Source organism: Lipotes vexillifer, unplaced genomic scaffold (assembly GCF_000442215.2).
Source record: "Lipotes vexillifer unplaced genomic scaffold, Lipotes_vexillifer_v1.1 scaffold39, whole genome shotgun sequence".
In the NCBI taxonomy this organism is placed as follows: domain Eukaryota; kingdom Metazoa; phylum Chordata; class Mammalia; order Artiodactyla; family Lipotidae; genus Lipotes; species Lipotes vexillifer.
In genome coordinates this window covers 3,798,052-3,817,719 of record NW_006787038.1, presented here as the reverse complement: position 1 = coordinate 3,817,719, position 19,668 = coordinate 3,798,052, and the positions used below count along the sequence as shown (strand labels likewise).

The following is a 19,668-nucleotide window of genomic DNA, read 5'->3' as shown; positions in this document are numbered from 1 at the left end:
AGGAAGATCTGTAATTTTAAGCCTCACCTGTGACAGACAGAGATCTTACAAATGGTTAGAGTTGGGAAGCACCAATAGACAGAACCAGTTCCAATTCTTTATTATTCAACTGAGAGGAGTGATACCTAGAGGTTCAGTGACTTATCCAAAGTCACCCAGTTAATGAGTGACAGATGTGACAGGTGCATGGAGGTCTTTCGACCCCGCTGCACCAGGCTACAATCTGCAATGATGTCATAAAAGACGTGGATTAAACAGACATGTTTGCAACGGGCAGGTATTTCCACATACAGGAATCATGTCCAAGGGCCAGGGACGACAGTAACAGGGCTCGCCTAAGCCTTGCAGGATCCACTCTGTGGCTCTCGTGTCTCTAGATTCCATCTCTTATGGGAGGGTGCTTCTCTATTTCAGGAGGGGCCTCTTCTAGCCATCTTTACCCATTTTTGTTTGTTTTAGTGGTCTTACAGCCATCTTTTTAAACGTTACTTAGAAAATTGTATAGAACAGAAATAATGTTGTAAGAATTAGACTATGGCAACCCTACAGGCCTTTAAATGATGATACGCTTTTTATTTTCCCAGTGACTTAAAAACCCCAGGAGGGGTGTCCTGACTGGCCTCGGAGAGCAGGGAAGACTACACATCTCCCTGCTGAGACTCCGTAGGTGAACCTTGATGAGGAGGAGCAGAGCCTTAGGAATCACCTCAGAGAAGCAGGAAGGAAAAGGCTTGGAGATGTACTTGCTAAGGACCGCTCTGTGGTAAAAGAACTTCACTTGATATGGCTTTAGTTTATCCCAGGAGACGACTGTAGTGCTTCTGCCACTTAAAAGTTCTGTTTGTGAAAGTGTCGTTATCAGATGGAGGAAATCACTGGATTGTATTCTCCTCTCTCTCCTCCCAACCTACCCAGTATAAACCTCCATGACTCTAGGGAAAGCTGCACTATCCATTTGCCTTACGAGTGCCTGCATCTCCCTTAAGTTCACACCGGTGAGAGTCTGAACAATGAATTTCCACAAGTTCAGTAACTAATCCCAGTATCCCCAAATGCCACGAGTACGTATGTATGAAACCTAAATCAATCAAACATTTACTCTTGATTTCACTTAGCATTTTAAGCAGTTATAAAGCCCAAAGGCCAAATAGTTTTCAAGTAAGTGACTTTTATTTTTCTCTGACATTTCACAGTCAATTTCTACAAAACTTCATACTTCCTCAAAAGAATTCACATTTGATAAATAAATCTCTACCCTAAAGAATTCATAGCTGGAAAAACACTTCAATATATGCACAAGAGTCACTTTTCTGCTGAAGCAATCATCGTAAAGTCAGACAATACCACAATCGATAAAAAGCAATGAGTGTAATAAATTACAAATGTCACCAAACTCCATTCCCATAACCAATTCAATCAGCAGCTTTTTCTAGATGTGTTTCAATACTGCCAACGCAATCTGCCGAAACTTCTCTTAAGGGTTGCTTTGAGCTAAGAATGGCTTTTAGAAAACAGCAGCTTTGCCACAGAACTTCATACCAGATCAAATCACACATCACTAAAACCACTACTACTTACAGCCTCGTGAAACCAACGGAGATCCTTCCAGTCAACTCCGAGGTTCCTCCATTTGCCGATCTGGTTTCTGGCTCCACATGTCTGCTAGCCTCAGTGGCTCTCTCCTTCCACGACCAGCTTCTCTAAGTGGCTTACTGCTCCACTAGGTAAAGAACACCCATGCTAAGAGCCCAGAGAGACTTCCACACTGAGTTACAACATCAGAGAAGAGCGGCGGGGTGGTGCTGCTTTTCCCTGTCACTCAGCAGTGAGGATCAATGACGGCTTTCATCGTCTTGTACCTGACAGGAGGGAATGCAAACCTTAATCTAGGAAGAGTCCAAGACGCATAAAGCTCCACAGAGGGTTTTTCTGAAGGAATAAATTTGGTTCTCAGCAAAGTGTGTTCAGATTTTTGACTCAGTAAGACTCATGACTGGTGCCCAGGCTGTTCTGAAGGCACCTGTTTCTAGAGCTTTGCTGCCAAACATACTCTGCCAAAAAGGAAGCTTCCTAGCACGGCATGCAGAGCAGAGTTCCTGCAGCACCACACAGATTCAGGGGAGGCAAAGGGTGTGGGCCAAGAGAAAAATATTAAAAGGAGCAGAGTCTGCTTAAAGACACATTTGCTCTGATTTTTGAAATCTTTCAGAAAGCAAATGGCAGGTAATAATTCTGCATTTACCAGGAGAGTCTAAAGATTTTACTGAGTTGCTTACTTCTAAATTGGTCATATCTAAATTGTACATGTTTGAGAACAAACTGCAGGCAATCTGAAGCCTTGTAATTTTTAAACTATGTTAAGAGTTACAACTACCTAGCAAACATGAGCATTAGCTTCTGGCCTTGGTAGAACTTCAAGAACATTTTCCTTGCAGGAAAGATGAAGTTGGTCATACAGAATTTCTTACTAAAGTAATTGGTACAAAGATTTTCAAGAGGATGACAATTTTAAATGGGAGGATAAAAAGCTGGCAACTTTACGACTTAGAAATCTAGTTTACAATGAGGCTGAAAGAGTGTGTATCATCTGCAAGTTCTCATAACACTCTCCACTTCTAGATGGACTTCACATAACCCACTACACCTTTGGCTTTGCAGCCAAACCCAATGCACGAAAGAAATACAGAAGACTGCTCCACGTCACCGTGACATAAGACAAATGAAAACTCTGGATGTGGAAAGAAAATGGATAACGTTTTCCAATTTTTTGTGGACTTAATGTCATAACCTTGTGATGATTTTAATTCAAAGTTTATCAAGCTTAATAATCATTCCTTTCCTCTTCTGTAAAAACAAAGGGGGAAAAAAGATGGTAGCAGAGGGCTGACTTGTATTACACAATCGGGAACCATGAAGCTCTCTTTTAGGATTTTCACATATAAGAAAATCTTCTTTTGCATTGTTTCAAAAGAAGAGAGAGAGAGAAAAAAGCATAAATTATCAGAATCTTCCAGCTCTCAACCAAGAGATGCTAGCCATTTCTCCTTTCTTCAGACTCTGAGTCAAAAAAGCAGTTCATCAACTGTAGCTCCAGATGGTCCTAAATCCATTCCATACTTTACAAATCTGAAATATTTCATCTACCAGTTTAACAGAAATCTGGCTTATGATTAAAGTGTACGAGTTAACGGTACTACCCCTTCCCCTTGACTTTCGAGTTTAAAGGAACAAAGCTTTAAGTGATTAAGTGCTTGCATCCGAGGACCAATGTGTGCCCAAAGCATTTTAAAGCATTTTAGGTTTCTCCCAAATGGCACAATGCCTCGTAAAATGCAAACACCCTCCTCTTACATTTTCCTCTGTGACTAAGGCCTTCAAGGGAAGATCCACGAAGGGCTCCTTATGTCACCTACTCCCTGGCTTGACAGGTGTCACTCTGTATGTTTGTCTGCGTCACTGCATCCCTGATCACGGTTAGTGAGTGGGATGGTGGGAAGTGACAGCTAGAAGGGCCCCACACAAGCATCTTTCCCGCTTTGCCCCGCGATCCATCGAAGTGCCTGCAGGCTAAGGAAGAGGCACTCGAGGACACCCGAATCTGAGGTCCTCAGTGGAACGGAGACAAAGGTAAACTGTGCACAGACCACAGGTTAAGACAGCAGCCAGGTATTGGCATGTGGCTTCGTAAGTGAACCGCTGAACAGTTTAAGTTTAAAAGGAAAGCTCTTACATAAGCTTTGGGAAACAGGAGTAGATAACGGTAAAAGAGTTAAAAAGAACCACTCAAGTAACAGGAAAATATGCCTTCTATGTTATATGTCTGGCTGATCGGAGAATGCTTCTAGGTCACTGCCAGGATGACCTGACCCTGATGTTAAAGACGCCTGCAGCTTGGCCCAAGCCTGAGGAGCCCTGCTCTTGGCGGCCTCGATAAATAGCCGGGTCTGCTCCTTTAGCTGGTCTAGTTCCACCTGAGTTGCCTGGTTCTGACGAATCAACTCCTTGGTCTTCAAAGTGATCTCCAGCAAACCAGATTTGTGTAGGACTACTAGGGTATTCTGAAAGCGCCTGTGCTTGCTCTGCCGCTGCTCTGAAAAGCTATCTGGGCTGCGGCAGAGGTGCTCTGCAGCCCACAGAGGGGAGGTGTAACTAGCTGACAGTGGGGACAGCGGGGAGTTGCTCTCCATCCCGTGCAGGGTACTGTCTGATGCACAGACAGGGCTGGCGGGGGAAGCAAAGGTCAGGCTGGGAGCTTTAGCCACATGGCTGCTGGACACTGGCTGAAGCGTCTGTGGACTTCCACCTGCCACCAGGCAGGGCACACCCTGAAGAGCTGAGTCCTCGGCAAGCTTGGTGCTGGGGGGCGCTGGAGTCGGGGGCCTGGGTGGGCCCGCACCAGTCTTGGTCGGCTCACTAGAAGACAGGCTTGGCCCAAGTCTCTCAGTACATATCTTCTTCTGCATTCCACCTTCTCCTCTTTCTTCTGGGCTGAGGGAGAGGCCCCTTTTGCCTGGGTGTGGGGCTATTTTGGTGTAAGAATTGAGAATGGGCAAGTAGTTCCTGGAGTCCGACTTTTTCTCACCAGCGTGACATGGGCTGACAGGAGATGGTACAGGTGGATGAAGGAATAAGAGCTGGGGCTGTGCTGAGATCACTTCAAAGGAGGGCTGCACAGACCACGACTGGAGCTGGGATGAGCTGCTGCCCTGAAGGAAAAAGCAAAGGAAAAGAGCAGCACACTACGTGTTACCTGCAGCTGTCCAAGAGGCAAAGCAAATACTCAGATATAAGTACAGAGCTTCCCTCACACACGGGGTAGCCCTTTTTTTTTTTTTTTTTTTTTTTTGCTACATTGGCTTTCGTTGCAGCGCACGGGCTTTCTCTAGTTGCGGCGAGCAGGGGCTTCTCTTCCTTGCGGTGCACAGGCTTCTCATTGCGGTGGCTTCTTGTTGCAGAGCGCGGGCTTCAGTAGTTGCAGCACACGGGCTCAGTAGTTGTGGTGCGCGGGCTCTAGAGCACAGGTTCAGTAATTGTGGCACATGGGCTTAGTTGCTCCACAGCATGTGGGCGGTACGCGGGCCTCTCACTGTTGTGGCCTCTCCCGTTGCGGAGCACAGGCTCCGGACGCGCAGGCTCAGCGGCCATGGCTCACAGGCCCAGCTGCTCCGCGGCATGTGGGATCTTCCCCGACCGCGGCACGAACCTGTGTCCCCTGCATCGGCAGGCGGACTCTCAACCACTGCGCCACCAGGGAAACCCTAGGGGTAGCCCTTCTTAACATGACTGGAGATGTGGCTTAAAAATTCATTTGGGTCTGACATCATATATTTTTTTTCTTAAGGGAAAACTGGAGGAAATAGCTATCTTTATTCAAGTGCTATCACTTGAGAAAAAGAAACTAGGAAGGTCGTGAAGTAGTGACATAGTTAAGGTCACAAGTAAGGCGATAGAAGTATGGATAGGGGACTTCCCTGGTGGTCCAGTGGCTAGGACCCCACGCTTCCACTGCAGGGGGTGGGGGTTCAATCCCTGGTGGGGGAACTAAGATCCCGCATGCCGTGCAGCGCAACAAAAAAAAATTTTTAATAAATAAATTTAAATTTAAAAAAAACTTTTTAAATTAAAAACAATTTTTTTTTTAAAAAAAGGATGGATAGTACAATTTGGATTAATCTCCAAAACATACAAGCAACTCATGCAGCTCAATATCAAAAAAACAAACAACCCAATCCAAAAATGGGCAGAAGACCTAAATAGACATTTCTCCAAAGATATACAGATTGCCAACAAATACATGAAAGAATGCTCAACATCATTAATCATTAGAGAAATGCAAATCAAAACTACAATGAGATATCATCTCACACTGGTCAGAATGGCCATCATCAAAAAATCTACAAACAATAAATGCTGGAGAGAGTGTGGAGAAAAGGGAACCCTCTTACACTGTTGGTGGGAATGTAGACTGATACAGCCACTGTGGAAAACAGTATGGAAGTTCCTTAAAAAACTACAAATAGAACTACCATATGACCCAGCAATCCCACTACTGGGCATATACCCTGAGAAAAACATAATTCAAAAAGAATCATGTACCAAAATGTTCACTGCAGCTCTATTTACAATAGCCCGGAGGTGGAAACAACCTAAGCATCCATCACTGGATGAATGGATAAAGAAGATGTGGCACATATATACAATGGAATATTGGCCATAAAAAGAAACGAAATTGAGCTATTTGTAATGAGGTGGATAGACCTAGAGTCTGTCATACAGAGTGAAGTAAGTCAGAAAGAGAGAGACAAATACCGTATGTTAACACATATATATGGAATTTAAGAAAAAAAATGTCATGAAGAACCTAGGGGTGAAACAGGACTAAAGACACAGACTTACTAGAGAATGGACTTGAGGATATGGGGAGGGGGAAGGGTAAACTGTGACAAAGCGAGACAGAGGCATGGACATATATACACTACCAAACGTAAGGTAGATAGCTAATGGGAAGCAGCCACATAGCACAGGGAGATCAGCTAGGTGCTTTGTGACCGCCTGGAGGGGTGGGATAGGGAGGGTGGGAGGGAGGGAGACGCAAGCGGGAAGAGATATGGGAACATATGTATATATATATAACTGATTCATTTTGTTGTGAAGCTGAAACTAACATACCACTGTAAAGCAATTATACTCCAATAAAGATGTTAAAAAAAAAATTCTACAAAAAAAAAATAAAAAAAGGATGGATAGTACAATTTGCCGGCATAAGTTAAAATGTGCTAATCTCAATACTATAAATGTGACTTCACACCAGTCTATCTTCACTTAGTTACATCTGGAACCTCTTTTACCTGAAAACAACTTTTGATTAAAAAGTTACATATTGTCAGGAGTCCATGGGCCCCTGTATTTAAGGCAATAACGCCCGACTACCACAGAGCTCTGCAAGGCAGGAACAGCCACCGTGTACGGGTGCTTACCACAGGCTAGCACTGTGTGTGACGTGTCACCTGCGTTGTCTCACTGAATCGCCATAATGATCCCATGAGGTAGTTATCATTTCCTTTCACAAACAGGAAACTGAGGCTTAGGAAGTTGAAATAACTTGCTTTCAGTCCCCAAGCTACTAAGTGGTGAAGATGGGATTCCATCCTCTGACTCTAAAACCCATCCAAACCGTTCTGCTACATTGCTTTTGCTCTATTACTGCTCAATTATACATTTTAATTTTTAATTAAAGTACTGATTCAGACAGTAATCTAATAAAGAAGGGCATGGCTACTTTTCTCATGTATTTATTCATTTAAAAGATGGACTCAGACTCTTTATTACAAGGACTTTCCATGAACTTGTCTCTAATATTTAAATGCCAGTCCAATTCCAACCCGGGCCCAGAGATATGAGTGTAGATGAGGCTACAGGCAGAGAGAGAACCTGACAGAGGCTCTTACCCTTAGTGCAGTCATGTGATTTATCTGAGGAAAGCGATGGACTCTGCTCCCACACCGGCACCTGATTTGCATACATTTCAGCTTCTTGGATACCTGCTTAGGAACTCCTGGCCAAGTTCAACTACAGTTCATCTCCTGTGCAAAGGCTGGGATGACCTGGAGAGTCCATTCTGGAGCCCTCTTGGTGTTCAAATACACTCTGGATGTCCATAAGCAAGCAATGCTGGGCCTAGCAACCACACTCCCCCATCAGAGGAGATACAAAAATCAGGGGTCTTTCAAAGAAGAGATCAGCCTCGTCCAGGTCAGTCAAGAGCAGAACTTCAGGCTGTCCCCCTGCTCACTCATGCCGTAAGGGTTGACCTACAAGGCAACTGGATCCAGAAAATACCTAACTCGTTGCTTTCCCAAGCTGATTTCACTGGATTATTCTTCCTAATGCTATTGTTATGCCCACTTAGATACTTAGTTTATTTGTTCTAATTTAGATTTTACAAGGTACCATTCTTATTGAAATCACCAGAGGGAATACCAGACAAGATTTTAGACTTGGATAGGATCTCAGAAACATAGGGTCTTGGATAGGATCTCTAGAATCAATCCTAGCCTCATGTTAAAGATGAAGAAAATGAGTAATTGTAATTGTGTGTACGAGTAATAAGTAATTGTGTGTAAGATCACGCAGTCCGGTGACAGAACTGGAATCAGAGCCTCAAAAGAAAAATCCTAAAACCAAGCAGCAATAATTAAGACACTATGCAATAAGCAGAGATTTTTACAAGTGTATAATGCTTTTAAATTTGGAATGTGCTGGATTCTAGCATATGTGAAAAAACAAAACTCCTAGACTGCTCCATCAGGTCAGTCTGCCCCCAAGCCTCCTGTCTCCTGATCAAGCCCAGCAGCCTTCCCAGTGGGTCTTTGTCCTGAAGAAGATGGCTCTGCTGGACCCGCCTACTCACCCTGCAACAGCCCTCTGGAGCTGCCAGCCTCGCCCACAACAGTCAACAAAGACGCCTAAGAAAGAGTGACCAGGGGGCCAGAGAGGAAGGCAGGGAGGAAAGAGCAGGAGACAGGAAGCCCTGAGAACTACCGGTGGGGCCCGGACAATCTCATTTGGGCTCCATTTCATATCTTTATTCTCTCGCCTCATTCCAGTGAGGAGCTGTGCTTCCAGCTGAGATGTGATCTGCCAAGCAAGTATCTGCAAATTCTTTTACCAAACTCACCAGGTTGCCTTGTTGAAAATCAGTTTGTGTTGTTCAGCAATAACTAGGTAATAGTTAAGCACTAAGGTCTCCTGTCAGGCTAGAGCCACGTTCTTCTACCTAAGGTGGGAAGGTCAACAACATACAGCCAGATTTCAAACTTCACTAGCTTTGAGCAGCCGCATCAACGGACCCACGCGAGGACTGATCTATTTTAGAGCAAAGTAGGGTAAGGTTACATGTTCCTTAAGTTCATACGAATGAGCTGTTTGTTCCAAACACTGGGGCTTAGCTTAGATTTTTATCTAAATCTTCTTTTCTTTCGTATCTAGACAATAATCACATAATTTGCATAGTTATATAAGAAAGCCTGAAACAGGGTGATTTTTCAATTCCTCAACAATGCTGTGTGGAGTCTGCTGGTATAGCCATACCTAAACCAAAGAGCTCCTTTCTCACTAATGACATAGCTTTGGCTGATTACTAAGAAAGTGCTCAGAATGTAACATGAGAAACAGGGAAATTGCCTCTACTTCTCAAAAAAATATTTCTAAAAGTCCCAGTCAAATTAAAAAGAGATCCTCTTGTTTCTACCTTAAATTCGGTCATATCTTAGCACGCACTACAGACGTTAGGACATTTCTGTTTGGTTCCGTTTAACACGACTAAAGTATTCCAGATCGCTTTGGACAAACTAGGGATGCAGAAATAAAATAGTCTTACTCTCTGGAAAATGAGAACACATGTGATGACTCTTGTATTCCTTTTTCAAACACCGTCAGTAGCTGAAAGGACACATCCTCTTCCCAGCACAGAAGCACGTGTTGGTGTGGTGCCGGTGGTCTGCTTCTCACATCTCTCCTTGGCAGAGAGGGAGAAGCTCTGTGCACAGGAAGCTCAGAAACTCTAGCATGCAAAGATGTTACGAGAGCTCAGTCCTCCTCACCTGTTTGACCAGCACGTTCTTCATGACAACCATGGGGGCCAGTGTTGGGAAGGCACTGCTCGCAGGCTTGGCGCTCGGCCTTGGCCTGTCTTCTCGGCTCCAGCCTAAAGCGCTCAGCATGTCCTCAGACTCCATCTGCTCTGCCGAGCTCAGGCATTCAGAGCTCCCATCTGGTGGGCGGAAAAATGGTCAGTTCACTCAGGCTCTTAACTAGTCCTCCTGGGGAGCCATGGACCCCTTAAAACGGAATGGAACATTTGTGATATGTGTTTTTGTGAATTTTTCTGAGGAGTAGGTATCTAACTTTCACTGGATTCTCAATGGGAGCCATAATTATCCCTCCCACCCCAAAAGATTGAGAATCACTGCCCTAGGACAGCTCTCTTCCCTTCTAACTCTATTACAGACAAAAGCCTGCATCCATTTGGGTTCATGAGAAAGTAACCATCACCAGGCTACAGGAGAAGTGGGTAAAGCCTTCAAAGTTAGCTCATTACTTTTAAGAATCTCTGGTTGAAAGGGAAGAGGAGTGTGCGTGTGACTTGGGGCAAGATTAATAAGACCTTCAGAGGCTCTGGGCAGATTAATAAGACCTTTAGAGGCTCTGGGCACTACATGATGTAACAATAATAACAAAAACAAAACCAACCTATAAAACCTCAAGACTTACCTCCACTCTGAAATTAAAATAGCTTCCTCCTAAGTTTTCCAGTTGTAAAATTCTGGATAAGTTCATCAAGATGAGGTTTACAATGTGTCTTTCTTTGTTTTCCTCCTCCACCCAGTTAAGCACCTCCTTTGTTAGTGTCCTAAATGCACGCTGAGTGTGCCCACTGGGGGTTCTGCACAATGGGTGACGGAAAGATACTCTCTGCCACAAAGAAAAGAAGGCTGATCTATGTGAAATCCATACAGAGAGGGCTTAATTAGCTCCCTGCTGGAGTAAACCAAGAGACTGCAGTAACCCTGCCAGTGAGGAGTCTGGGAATACCCTAAATGCTCATCAAGAATCTCAGAGTCGTCTGGATGAGGCAGGACTGGAATGTGACTATAATTTAGAAGAGAGCAACTGTCAACACTTGCATTTAATCAGATTCTCCAAAGATGTTTTTTAGAAATTACTGGTGTTGGGGTCTTCCCCTCACTCTACTGAACTGATTTATCTGGTGTCCAGGCACGTATTATTTTCACAAAGCACTACAAGTAATCCAAATGTGCACCTCTAGTTAAGAACTATTAGGCCAGAAACAAAGGACTTCAGAAGAAAAGTGCGTACCTTGTACGTGTATCTTGGTTTCTAAATGCCATTCTGCACAAAAAGGAAACCGGGGCTCCTTGGAGAAATGGCTGATATCTTTGGCAGGGAAGGTGCAAGATGAGCCTGGACATCTTACTGTCCCAGAAAGCAAGGAAGTGCTCCAACACAAATGGGGACATGTCAAAGACACAGGCGCCACCTAGAAGGGACTCCCACTGACCAAATGTGGGGCAATTCGAGTATCAAAAAGAATAATGATAATGGATTGACAAACAAAATCACAAAACAATTCCGTGAATCCACAGTGGTGCTGTAAAAAGGGAGCAGAGGAGAGAGGTACTTCTTTAGAGACGACTGTCAGCTAATAAAACACACAAGGAATGATAGAATTAGATCACCATTTTCAAACCACGAATGTTGTAACTGGTTCAGGCAAGGATCATCAATGGGTGCCAAAATCACTAGTCAAGAGTTTGCTGGGGAACAGGATAGTCACACAATCTCAAAGTATCATCCCATAAATTGCTCATTAATTACAAAGAGAAAAGAGTACTTTTGCAATAAAGAAATCTGGTATACATCTACCCCTTTAATCAGAGTGTCACCAAGAATAAGACACACTTAGGAGTCACCTTATGTGTTGCAATGAGAAGGATATAACATCAAAAATTTAGTTTTCTATTAAAATAATGTTTAGCCTATTTCTGATAATGGGGAAGCTACCAGAGAAATCCAGTGTGAAACATTCTACAAAACAACAGGCCTAACTCCTCTAAAGATGACGATGTCCCAAAAAAAGAACGGGAAGATGAAGGAGCTGGTCTAGACTAAATAAGATTTAAAAGACAGGGACAGGGCTTCTCTGGTGGCAGTGGTTAAAAATCTACCTGCCAAGGCAGGGGACACTGGTTCGAGCCCTGGTCCGGGAAGATCCCACATGCCGCGGAGCAACTAAGCCTGTGTGCCACAACTACTGAGCCTGTGCTCTAGAGCCCGCGAGCCACAACTGCTGAGCCCACGTGCCACAACTACTGAAGCCCATGCATCTAGAGCCTGTGCTTCGCAACGAGAAGCCACCGCAGTGAGAAGTCCACGCACCACAATGAAGAGTAGCCCCAGCTCGTCGCAACTAAAGAAAGCCAGCACAGCAAAGACCCAATGCAGCCAAAAATTAAATAAATAAATAAATTTAAAATTTAAAAAAAAAAAGGGACAATTAAATGAAATGCACAGCCTTCAACTGGGTTCTGGACCCAAAACAAACAAATATACAAAAAGACTAACAATTATAAAGGCCACTAGTGGGACAATGGGAAAAATCTCAATATGGACTACAGCTAATTAATAATTGCAAATTACATCACATCCCAAGGTAACTGGAACGATAACTCAGGCAGTGACGAAACCACTGGCCCCTGGCCCAGATGTGGCTGAAGGTATCCACTAGGGCCACTTTCTGGAGCACAGTGAATCTGAGTGCTTTTGATGCTGCCTTATGTGAACAGCACAATACTTAAGGCACTTCTGCACAGAGAATAGGAAACTTTCAGAAAAACTCTCCAGACTTTGGGACATGCTACAGAACAGCTGGTCTGACAGAACTGAAGTTATTGGAAGTACCAAAATGGCCACAGTATTGAGAATAACAGGAGGTGGGAGTATGGTTAATGTTTGTTTTCTTCTTTGCATGTACCTAAATTTCTAAGCTTCTACCATGAGCATGTATTACCTTCATGATATGAAAAACAGACAAAAAACAAACACGATATTAAAAGAAAGAAAAAAAAAAGACACTAGGCCTGCAAAGTTTCCCAAACCTGTCTGATCACAGGAATCACCAGAGACACTTGTAAAAATATAAAACTCACATTCCAGAAGAGGGGTCTGGTGATCAGTATTTTTAACAAATGCCTCAGACGAGCCCTATGATGAGGTAAGCTTGGGAAACAATGCTAAAAGATTGAGAAGAAAAACCCAAAGGGCTATAAACCTGCCCTCCCTTCCCTGAACTGTCCTTATTCTAATCCCTAGGATGGTGCTCTGTTCCTCTGAGAAACAGTCTATTTATAATTTGGCTTCCCGTGCAGCATACCTACAGGGAGAAAATACACCAATCTAAGGATGACTGAGTTCTAGTTTTCCTAACAGCTGCATTTCTCACTATAAATTAATAAATCAACACAGTGGATTGGTAAGTCTCTGTGGGCTGGATAATATAAATCTTTCTCCAGGAGAGGGCTCCACTCTCAGGAGGTTAACCCAGCCAGAATCCCCTGGCATCACCCCTCTGCATCCCCTGGGCCAAAATGTTGACACTAGAGCCATATTTAAGCCACCACTCTCAGACCTGGAAATAAAAAAGCCTCGGCACAAAATTAACAGATTTATTGGGTATGCAACTAGTCCTTTCAGATAAAGTTTAAGACAAACCAATAAGGAAAACTGCCTTGCTTTCTTGTCTCTAACAGATACTCAAGTTTGGAATCGGGCCAGGAGGCTCACAGTCCAAATACAAAAGGCACAAATACTGGCAGGGATGGGTTATGGGGGGAAATGTTTTTAAACACAGCAAACACTTTCTCAGCAAAAAAGTTATCTTAACAAATTATATACTACTTTTGTTTAATTTGTTATATGTGGTGACAACATGCACGTATGTTTCCCTGCAATATAACTATTCCTATGAAAAAGGAGGTAAGACAATAGGATATGAGTATTTAAATATATTTTTCCAGTAGCCACTTGCCACATTCGGAAATATAAGATTTAAAGTTGAGAGTCTAAGTTGAAAAAAGATGTCAAATCATTCCTTCAGAACTAACCCCACTGTGACTGGGATGAGTACCCGGCCATATGGCAACATAATTACCATTTGAAGAGATCAGAAAACTATGTCTCCTGTGGGTGAAATCTTCCCATCCTTATCACACAAATGAGTTTTAACAGAGGTTTTTCAGGCAAATCATTCATTACAATGTAGAAATGACAAGGCATTTTTAACCTGAAAATCCAGAGTCCTTATCTGACTCAGCAGCTGCCATGCCGAGTTGACGAGACACTTTTAGAAATGTAGAAATGATAAGGCATTTTTAACCTGAAAATCCAGAGTCCTTATCTGACTCAGCAGCTGCCATGCCGAGTTGACGAGACACTTTTTTCATCTCTGGGCCTTTGCTCAGTTTGGCTGAGAGTCTTCGAGAGCCCTCTCTGGATGGGTTCTTCCTCTCCATGTTTTACTGGGCTGGAAGTGCATTCATCAGTACTCTTTTCATCTGGACTGCCCTGTGAAAAACAATTACATAAGAAGTCACTGCCTGAAGAGCTGAGGCAGGTGAGGCAAATGGTGAGTAAACTAAGGGCCAAGAACCCCTGCGGCGGCGCCCACTTGCTCTGTGTGCACTTTCTCAGCAGTCTCAGCTGATAAAGGCTACAAGTTTACTCAACAGTAGAATGGTTTCCACCCAAAAGGAGGTTCACTGTCCTCTCGCTGCCCTCCAATTCCATTACAAATGCAAAGCACACAAACCGCATTCTCAGTGGAAGCTTTGTAAACTGCTAACAAAGGCACATTTGATTAGGCTTTCTGGAATGCTCCTTGAGGGAGGAAAGCGGAGGGGATGCCCACCTCGGACCAGGCTTGCCTCCCAGGATACATCTGCAGGCCCGGGACTTTCTGCCACCTCCCAGAGTGTAGTTTCTCAAATTAACTTTCCACTTCTTTGGATGAGGTAGTGAACAGAGTAAAAACAACTCCTTATATATGCATGCTACATTTTGGCTTAAAAAGCACTTCTATGCACACCTAAGACCATATGTAATAGTGCTCTGATTCCACAAACTCCCATAACATTATTTCTGTTAAGGTTCTTTCCTTGAGCCTCACAATGTCCTCTTCAGTTGCTATCCCACTTTAAAGAGGAGGAAGTTGAGGCTCAGATAAGTTACATTCAGTCATTTAAAAATATTTATTGGACTTCCCTGGTGGTGCAGTGGTTTCCCCAATGCAGGGGAAACGGGTTCAAGCCCTGGTCCAGGAAGATCCCACATGACGCACAGCAACTAAGCCCGTGCGCCACAACTACTGAGCCTGCGCTCTAGAGCCCATCAGCCACAACTACTGAGCCCGTGCACCACAACTACTGAGCCCATGCACCACAACTACTGAAGCTCATGTGCCTAGAGCCCAAGCGCCTAGAGCCCGTGCTCTGCAACAAGAGAAGCCACGACAATGAGAAGCCCGCGCACTGGGACGAAGAATAGCCCCCACTCGCCACAACTAGAGAAAGCCCGCGTGCAGCAACGAAGACCCAATGCAGCCAAAAATAAATAAATAAATAATGTAAAATAAATAAAAATATTTATCAAGTGCCTGCTATGAACCAGGCATCGTGCTAGGAATGGGGCTATAGAGTGAATCAAACAGAACTGGTCGCCCACTTCCTGGAAAGTAGCCTAGATTTGATCCAGTGACACACAGCTAGTCCAAAGCAGATCCAGAACTAGGCTAACAGTGCGAAGTACGAGAGCAATGAGCCCTTCAAGACATTTTAACAAGGCCCTCTGAATCGCCAAGGGATGCCAGCTGTAAGGATACTGCAGGGATAAAGAGCACAGGGGACCAACAGGGAAAACAATAATAATAACGGAACTGCAAAGTGCTATAGTCTGAATGTTTGTGTCCCCTCCAAATTCATATATGAAATCCTGACTCCCAAAGATGATGGTATTAGGAGGTGGGGCTTAAATCATGAGGGCTTCACCTCATGGGATTAGAGCTTTACAAGAGGCTCCAGAGAGGTCCCTAGCGCCTTCCACCACAGTCAGTGAGAAGTCTGTGACCTGAAAGAGGCTTGGACTTTCAACCTCTAGAACTGTGAGAAATAAATTTCTGTGGTTTATAAGCTACCCAGTCTGCGGTATTTTGTTATGACAGCCCAAATGGACTAAGATAGTAGGTTTAAGCAACACCCAGTGGCGTTTTTACTCACAATCCATTCTCGACTCCATCCATTTGTCCTTCTGAGTAGAGAGAAACATGGCCCCCTGCCAAACAGCACTGTATCTGAAATACCCTGAAAATGCTGAGTGTGAACATTTCTGCTAATACAGGATCTAGTGAAGAACATTAACTACTCCAGAAGCAGAGGAGGGATTCAACATAAAATTAAATAGAAGACAAGGAGGTTTACAGGCATCCCTGAGAAACCCTCTTGCTCATACTTTTGCACACGGTAGAAGTGGACTAAAGGGAATGCACACTGATCAGAATTTTAAACTCAATTCCAAGTAAAAATTATTCTGTACCACACCTAACTCATTTAAGGGGACTGGCTTCCCCATTCAATCCATGTCAACCAAGCACTCTTTGACAGAGCACGTTTAGTACTACGTGCATGAAAGATAAACAATGGCACTGTCACATCTTGCATGACACTATGCAAAAGCACATCTCTACTGGACGGCTATGAAGTTTGACAGCATGGACAATCCAGTTTAAAAAGCAGAATAAAATATAAAACTATCTCTAATCAGGATCCTTTTGTATGAAACCCAACAAATGTACATAGTTTCATTTTCCTGAAATAATAATGTCTGAAAGTGAATAGAGGGCTTTTTCAAAAATGGAAGCAGACATCGGTGGTGGATGGGCAATGAGACTTGAATTAAGTCTGACCCTACTATTGACTTAGATTAGAAAGATGGCTCATGTTAGTTGCAACTAATTAAGACCTTGACAAAGTTTCACATTATCTTATGAAACGGATGATTTCACAGGCATTTTAGATAAAGCACTCCAACTTCTACAATCCTTGTGACAACACAACGAACAAGGTCTTGCTACTGATTAAAGTGTAGTCAACGGAGCTACAGAAAATACACAGGAATCTATCTGGCTCATCTGAGAATAGGACAATATTGGTTGTGGAATCAAAATGCTGAAACGTTGACGTTAAAAGGAGAACAGATGCTAAAATTTTAGATCCTGGGGAACTGGTGGCAATTGGAAATAAAGAATGCCTAATCTACTTTAGAATAGTAAACTGACTGCTTTGGATGTGGAAGCCTCTGTCCTAAGTAAAGTTCTCTTCTAGCAGCAGATAGGTCTTAGTGTCCCAGGGAAGTTCAAGTGGGAAAGAGAATGAAGGGCTACATGCCATCTTGACCTATTCTCCCTGAGAGAGGCACTTCCCTCCTGGGAGTGACGCTGAGGACGTCAATTAGCCAGTGAACAACAGACCCATTCATACACAGCACCAGAGGAGGCCCTCGATAAGAGAGAGGCAGAGTGATGGCATTTACTACTGGTGCTCTCAAAACCAGGGCCACACCAATGGCGAAGTTTGAGAACCTCAAGATTTTCTTTTGCCTCTTCAGTATTATTTTACAATAAAGTTAGATGCTCATAAGCTGACCAGGGGTTGAAAATGGGTTACCAAGCTCATACCCACTGTGCCATCTCTGCTTCCTGGCACAAACTGGAAACCACTATGACTGCCTTACAAACATCTCAGATCCTCACGAGCCTAACTCTGCATTAGGAGGACTCCAAGTTAAGCTTGGATTGACCCTAAATGGGCCTCTTACGAGTGCACATGTAACACACCGTCCAAAAGGTTCCCACAGAGAACAATATACACTAAAACTCACAATGGAAAGTGAATCAATGAATCTAGAGGTTTACGTAAATAGGTATAAGATAAAATTCTAACAAGTGCTCCGCGGCACTTGTTTCTTCTATTTATGCATTTCTTACATTAGAGTCTAATTATCTGTTCGTCTCTTCAACCTCAAGGGTTGTCTTTTCATCTTTGCAACCTCAGCGCCCAGCAATTAATGTGTGAGGTACTCACAGAATAATAAATTCCAACAACTCTTCTGTCGTGCTGAGTCTTGCTCACAGCCCTAGCAGCTTTAGCTGTCACCAAAATACCTGAACAGCTTGAAGGTCAAGAGTCTGCATTTCCAAACACCATGGTCACCTCACGTCCAGGTCTGGTCTCCTGCAGGAAACAGGTATCTCATCCACCCCTCATTCTAAGCTGAAACCTCAGGGGTAAATCCAGCAACCAAATTAGAGGTTGGTCTAATCCACAAACAATATCTATGGTGATTTAGGCCTATGATAAAAAGGAGACCCAAGGTGTACAAGGGAAGGATCTGAAATGCTGCTCCTTTTATAGATACTTGGCAACTTTCCTGAGAGCTCAAGTTCTTTTTAAAATGTGTCATGTGTTTAACAGGCATGCATGAACAGAGGTGTGAGGTGAAAGCCCAAGCAGAGGCTTAAATACAGTAAAGCGACAAGGCCATAGAAAATTAAGACCTTACCACCCAGAAAGCCATGAGTAATTGCTGGAATTATAAAGACATTACTAGGAATTATAAATACGTTACTAGGTTTTCTCTGAAGTCATTTTCTCTTGGTCTGCATACTCGGAGATGCCATTCTGGGGGAGTGTCTGTGGATTTTTTAACAAAGGAGGAAAAAAACCCATCTACCTAAATCTCTAATATTCATCTTCCCCTTCACATCCATTTCCATGCTCCAGCTTGGCTGCAAATTCATGTCAAAGATCCTGAACATACAATGTCCTCTGTTGGGAACCTGGTATGGCTCATTCCACTCTCCTCTTTCAAAGAGAGGATAAGATTAGAGAACTTCCTCAAATCCCCTGCTTGGAGAAGGGTTCACAGTTAACAGTGCCCACCCACCCCCCATTCGCACCAGCCCACGATGCATCTGTGCCAGACAGCAGGAGTGCCCTCCAGGCATCCACCAGCCTGCCAGCTCAGCAGGGCAGAACTGGGCAGACCCTAGGACTGTGCTGTGACTGGCATACCACCAGCCTCCCAGGGCAAACGCCCAGGCAACGCTTACTGCCAGGACTTGGGCAATAACAGGGAGCCTGGCTGCGGCCTGTGCCCTGGGCCTGGATCAGAGCTCCTCTGAACCAGCCCACACTAACCACTAACTCCTTACTTGGCAATGCCCACCTTCTCTCCCACCTCCCCACCCCCTGGCACCACGCCTGGCAAGCTGGTCACCCAGGGGAAAGAACCAGCCAAGTGGGGGACAGCAAGTCTCTGAAAAAGACAGCACACCTGTGCCCCGGGCCCAGAACAGAGCACTACCCCTCATCCCCAAACGGGAGGCCCAGGACCCTCACAGGGTTACCAGCTCCCGCGCTCACTCACCTGCCCATTCCCTGCCCCTCTGCTCACAGCACGGCGGGCCTCCAGGCGCTCCCCCGCCGGGATGCCCAGCCGGCTGTTGCCCCCAGGGCTAGACCAGGGCTCACCCGCCCTAACAGTCTTACCCCAATTGCTCCCCACACACAGCCCCCTCCTCACCCGCGATCTCCTCTGCCACGCAGTCCTGACCCTCGCAGCAAAACCGACCAACTAAATGGGGGAGGAACGCACCACCCCCTGCTCCCATCAATCTGGCCCTCGGTCCCCCGAAAGCCCCGGCTCTGCCTCTTGCCTACCTCGCTTCCCTTCTTCTCTCCCCTACTTCCACTTCCTTTTCCCACGCTCCTCGCCCAAACCCTCCCCCTTCACCCTCAGCCCTCCTTTTCTCACCTAGGACCGAGGTCGCCGCTCCGCGACCGGACGACCCGCGATTAGAGTGGCGCATGCGCTAGCCCGGCCCCGCGGCTCCATGACAACCCCGTTGTCGTTGGGTCTCAAGCTATCCGCCAGTCCTCCAGCCCATTTCTCCTCCCCGCCAGCCTCCGCGACGGCTTTCGCCAGCCACGTGACACGGCTCCGGCCTCCCGACGCCACCCAGACCTCACTCCGGCTCTC

The 19,668-nt window shown here is 44.8% G+C and overlaps 1 protein-coding gene across 1 annotated transcript; it reads right to left on the bottom strand.

The window, feature by feature from the left end:
* Positions 1-1,151: 1,151 nt before the first annotated feature.
* Positions 1,152-19,546, bottom strand: CIPC (CLOCK interacting pacemaker). Its single transcript, XM_007459764.1, has 4 exons — positions 19,444-19,546; positions 13,955-14,142; positions 9,603-9,772; positions 1,152-4,706 (listed from the first exon to the last, which is right to left on the bottom strand). The coding sequence occupies exons 2-4, from the start codon at positions 14,088-14,090 to the stop codon at positions 3,813-3,815; spliced, it is 1,200 nt and encodes a 399-aa protein (XP_007459826.1). The 5' UTR covers positions 14,091-14,142; positions 19,444-19,546; the 3' UTR covers positions 1,152-3,812.
* Positions 19,547-19,668: the final 122 nt, after the last annotated feature.